This window comes from Tigriopus californicus, chromosome 6, assembly GCF_007210705.1.
Source record: "Tigriopus californicus strain San Diego chromosome 6, Tcal_SD_v2.1, whole genome shotgun sequence".
In the NCBI taxonomy this organism is placed as follows: domain Eukaryota; kingdom Metazoa; phylum Arthropoda; class Copepoda; order Harpacticoida; family Harpacticidae; genus Tigriopus; species Tigriopus californicus.
Window position 1 is genome coordinate 9,534,046 of NC_081445.1, and position 4,852 is coordinate 9,538,897.

Here is a 4,852-nt window from a genome sequence, read left to right on the forward strand (position 1 = left end):
GCCGAAGTTTTTTTTTTACCGAGAGGAAAAAAAGCTTTTTTTTTTACCACATTGATTTTCCAAAGGTTTTTTAAAAGGGCCCCCCAAATCATTAAATAAAAAAAAAGGGGGGGGGGAAAAAAAAAAAAAAAAAGTCCCAGGGGGCTGAATCTTGAATTATCTCTCTCCTTGTACTCTCTCATTCAAGCAATGACATGCAGGCAAATCAGTTTGTATGGACGTTTTCAAGTGCTGGCGTCTTCAGTTTTATCAATTATTGTCATCTACCGTTCCAAGGGTTATTAATTTTTTTTGCAAAGGGGCAAAAAGCACAATTTAGCACATTGCCGGACAAAATTGGAATCAAATTTCATTGACAGCGGTCAAGAGATGGTTAAGCTTATATACGTACATGTACTGTATGTTTCATTTTTTTTGTGTAGGAGTAGCACCATTGATGCCTCTAAAAATGTGATTTATTGATTGTTGTGTTCAACTCGCAAGCCCTCAGAGGGAGAAATTCGACCCGCAGCTTTTTGTAACACTGAGCTTTGTCTTTTAAATGGCAGGACCAAAGCACACTCAATAAAATGCCATGTGGCCAAATTATGGTGATTTTGTTTCTTGTTGAGGAAACCCATTTTAAATATTTACCTTTTATCCTAAGCATATCTAACAAAGAAAGAGATCAATGCAATGCAGTGAACCACAAACTTGAAATGACAAATAGTTATAGAATGCAAGAAAAATATATATTTGATGCTGCGCTGGCTTCAAGAGCAAGCTACTCACCAGCGAGTTTGACAATATCTTCGCAGTAACAATGGCGTGTTTCATTAGGTGTCTTTATTTTCCTGCTTCGATTTTGTTAAAACACAGTTAACTATCATTCCTCACTTTCAGCGGGTCTTTTCTTTGTTTTCCTCGAATGCTGTCAGGGTGGCGAGAAGGAACGTTCCAATCAGCGTTCCCGTCCCGAGCTTGTTCGTCAAGACATTGCCCGCCTCGACGAAGTCATTCCTCAGATGTGGGACAGATGAGCACTAGTTCTGATATTGGACGGTTGTAGAAACGAGAGTGGCATCCACCACCTGAAGTGGAAATGCTTTGTTTTACTGTGACGGAACGGACATATCCGTCTTGGCTCATTCGGATATACTGGACGATGGCGGTTGGCCAGGACAATCGTTTTTCGGTTTTGCTTTTTAGGAGCACCAGTTCTCCAATCTTCAACGACCGTTTCGGATGTGTCCATTTTCTGCGTTCGGAGATGTCGAGAAGATATTGAGTTCTCCACCGAACCCAAAATTGATCCGCTAAGAACTGAACCCTTCTCCATCGCTTTTTCCCATAAGCCAGAAGGTCATCTTTGGAAAAGACGCCAATGTTCGGGGATTGGTTGCCCTCCCTTAGGGTCAACAATGAAGATGGAGAAAGAGGGGTCGGGTCGTTTGGATCAAAAGATATATCCCAGAGGGGGGTGGAGTTTACGATAGCAGTAGCCTCGAGAAGGAACGTGTGGAGCTCGTCTCTTGACAAGGTTCGAGGGCCAAGGAGAACCAGGGAACCCTCCAGCACTCGCCGGATCGATCCAATCTTGCGCTCCCAGGCCCCTCCAAAGTGTGAAGCATGAGGTGGGTTAAGTATCCAGGTGCAACCATTCGTTTTCAAGTCCAACCCAATAACGTCCAAGTCAATGTTTTTAGCGTCTTCTCCCAAGGATCCTATGATGTTTGTTCCTTGGTTGCTTCGAATGACTTTGCATGGACCGCGAATAGCAAAAAAGCGTTTCAAGGCATTTTTAAAGCTTGAAGTGTCCAAGAGTGGAAGCATTTCGATGTGCACTGCTCTAGAAATTAGGCAAGTGAGTAGCAGAGCCCAACATTTCTTTGAAGTGGGCGTGCAACGAGTTGTACGCCCATCGTTAATGGTGAATGGACCAAATACGTCTAGCCCTGTGTTGGAAAATGGTGGCACGGCTTCGACACGATCTGAGGGAAGATTGGCCATGACTTGGACTTGCGGTTGACTTCGTAGGCGCCGGCACACAATGCAAGAAGACATGAGGTGATGAATGCTCTTTCTTCCACTCTCAAGAAAGTATCCAGCTGTCCGAATTGCTTCGTGAGTGAGGTGTCTTCCTTGGTGGTTGGTCATCTGATGATAATGATGCAAGATGGTTGTGTGAATGGGGTGGTCTTTGGGAATTAGGATAGGATGCTTTTGTTCGAAAGGTTCCTGAGATCTATCCAGGCGACCACCCACCCGTAGAATTCCGTTGGGATCAAGCACAGGAGAGAGAAAAGCATGAGTGGGGGGAATTTTGTGTCCTTTCTTTAATTTAGCAAGGACGTCGGGATACAGTGTGGCTTGAGCGCATTGTATAAGCAGTTTCTCGGCCGTTTGTTTGTTGCACTCAAAAGGGATGCCCGTGTTTGGGTTTGCTAGAGACCTCCTTGCTTTCTCTAGCCATCCGGAGCATATTTTAAGGAATCCCAGTGTTGCATTGATTTGACGGGTCCAGGAGCCAATCCTATGGGTAAGGCCATTCAAAAGGTGATCTTGTTTAGTCTTGGTGGCAAGTGCAATAATATTTGGGTCCTTTTCGGTCTCGGGGAGTGTTTTCAACCATGCAGGCAAGGTAGAGCAATTCCGAGCATCAAATGTCCAAATGAAGTCTGGTCCCGTCAGCCACTTAGATTCCCATAGGCTTGCTGCGTTCTGTTGTCGGGTAGCAATATCAGCGGGGTTGAGTTCTGTTGCAATGTAACTCCATTGGTCCGGGCAGGACATTGATAAGATTGCCGTTAGTCTGCGAGACACATACCGGCTGAATCGTTTTTGTGTGTTCATGATGTATCCCAGCACTACAAGACTGTCGGTGAAATAGAGGACGTGATTGATGGGGATGGTAAGTTCTTCGAGAATTTCTCGTGACGCGATGGAAGCCTCCAAGGCTTCACAGAGCTCAAGACGTGGAATGGATGAAGCCGAGCAGGGAGCTACTCGGGCATTTCCACAAACGAAGGCCACATGTATTTTATCCACGTTCTGAGAGCGCAAGTAAATGGCGAACCCGATGGCATCCTGGGAAGCATCCGCAAAAACGTACAGCTGTCGATTTCCTGGTTCACCGAACCCGCGGGGGGTAAACCCGCGAGGAAACGTAAGTTGAGACAAGCTTGGCAGCTGGTCCAGCCACTGACGCCAATGGTCTAGATACTCTCCATTCTCATGCCTCAGATTGTAACCTCAAAACTAATTGATCAATGTCCCAGATATAAAACTGCACTTGAAATAGAAACGTCTATTTGTATAAAGTCTCATTGAATAGAACCTTACACAAGTAAGGCATTTTTGAACTCAGCAAAACCAACACTGGCAGAATTTTCAACCCAAAATGTGGCTCTCATTCTGCGGTTTTATTTTACTCCTCCGATAAGAATGTTGTTTTTAATGGTTTTAAGTCTATAAAATAGTATCAACTGTGATACCACTGAGCGGGGCCACGCCCACGAACAATGGCCCCCCCATGAAAAATCTCCATTTCCCCTTTGGGAAAAATAGCCATGAATGGTGCGCGTGCGACAGTGAATGGGGTCTCAAAATGTATCCGTCATATTGTTCATGCAAATGGAGGCCAAATGAATAATTTTACGAAGAAGAAAGGTTAACAACAATTCAAACTTCACGATGAATAAAGTTGATGAATGCATCCCATACTGGTCTTGCATTATTTGTATTTGTAAGTGCCAAGGAATTTTGTGGCAGCCTCTCATGCCACAGGGAATGGAGTTTCAAAATGTATCAGGTAAAGTAGCTATGCACAAGGAAGCCAAATGAATCATTTTGCGTATGAGAAAAGTCAATGACAGTTCAAATATCACCATAATAAAGTTTGATGAATGCTACTCATATAGTTTTATGTTTCTATGTGCCGGCGTACTTTTTGACAACCGTGTATATTCAGCCTTGGGGCATGTCAAAACTAGTGCTACCAGATGGCGGCTCAGGCCGTCAGATTTTGCCACTTCTGGCGTTTTTAGGTTTTGTCTGGTGGGGAGATTTTCCTTTTGGCGGGAAAGATGAATCTGACCGTTTTCTGGCGCTTTTAAACTTTGTGCGGAGGGGACATTTTCAACATTGACGGATAGGCTGATTTAGGGGGATTGCTGGCGTTTTTGACTTGCTTTAGGTTTTATTGATGCAAATATCAAAGAATTTGGCATATTTTCCTCAGCTTTGAGGATGCTTTGCAAGAATGCAAGTTGTGCCTTGGATATTATCTTGGCTTGTTCCTTGGCTATTATCTCATTGCACTTTCGTTTTCATACTTCAGAGCAATTGTACAGCACACTTTTGGGCGCAAATTAACGCGTTTGAATTGTGAATCATGCATCAATTGTATGATCAAGGACGTGGAGGAGTGAAGTCGTCCTTGGATCATCAATTCATTTCTCTAGAAATAACATAGCTATGTGTTTAGTGCAGATAGAGTACATACATTTCTGTTTCAAATGAGGTTTTCAAGTTGGTGTTTTCAACTTCAGAGGCTTATACATCCGGCCAACAAATGATTAGCACTAAACAACAAACGCGTTCTCCATTCTATAAGTCGTCAATCATCAAGGGAGTTAGTTGACCCAACGATCCCCTACAAGGCTGGGAGTTCATTCACATTCAAATTACCGTTTTTTTACTGGCGGACTGGACGTGACTATGAACCCAAGCATTTCCGATGGACCCCTGCCTTCAAATGGCCCCTTGCCCTTCAACCCCAGCGACCAAGGGACTGATGTCGCATCAGCATTCGAGAAATGGATGAACCGTTTCGAAATATTCTGTGATCATGTTCTTGACGAACCCCTTCCAA

The 4,852-nt window shown here is 44.0% G+C and overlaps 1 protein-coding gene across 1 annotated transcript in view; it reads right to left on the reverse strand.

The window, feature by feature from the left end:
• Nucleotides 1-993: 993 nt before the first annotated feature.
• The window catches only part of LOC131882492 (uncharacterized), an 8,331-nt gene continuing 4,472 nt past the window's right edge, over nt 994-4,852 (reverse strand). Inside the window, exons 2-3 of the mRNA XM_059229647.1 lie at nt 2,807-3,066; nt 994-2,512 (exon numbers count right to left, since the gene is read on the reverse strand). Of these exons, the coding sequence (XP_059085630.1) occupies nt 994-2,512; nt 2,807-3,066 (1,779 nt within the window). The remainder of the gene's footprint in view (nt 2,513-2,806; nt 3,067-4,852) is intronic.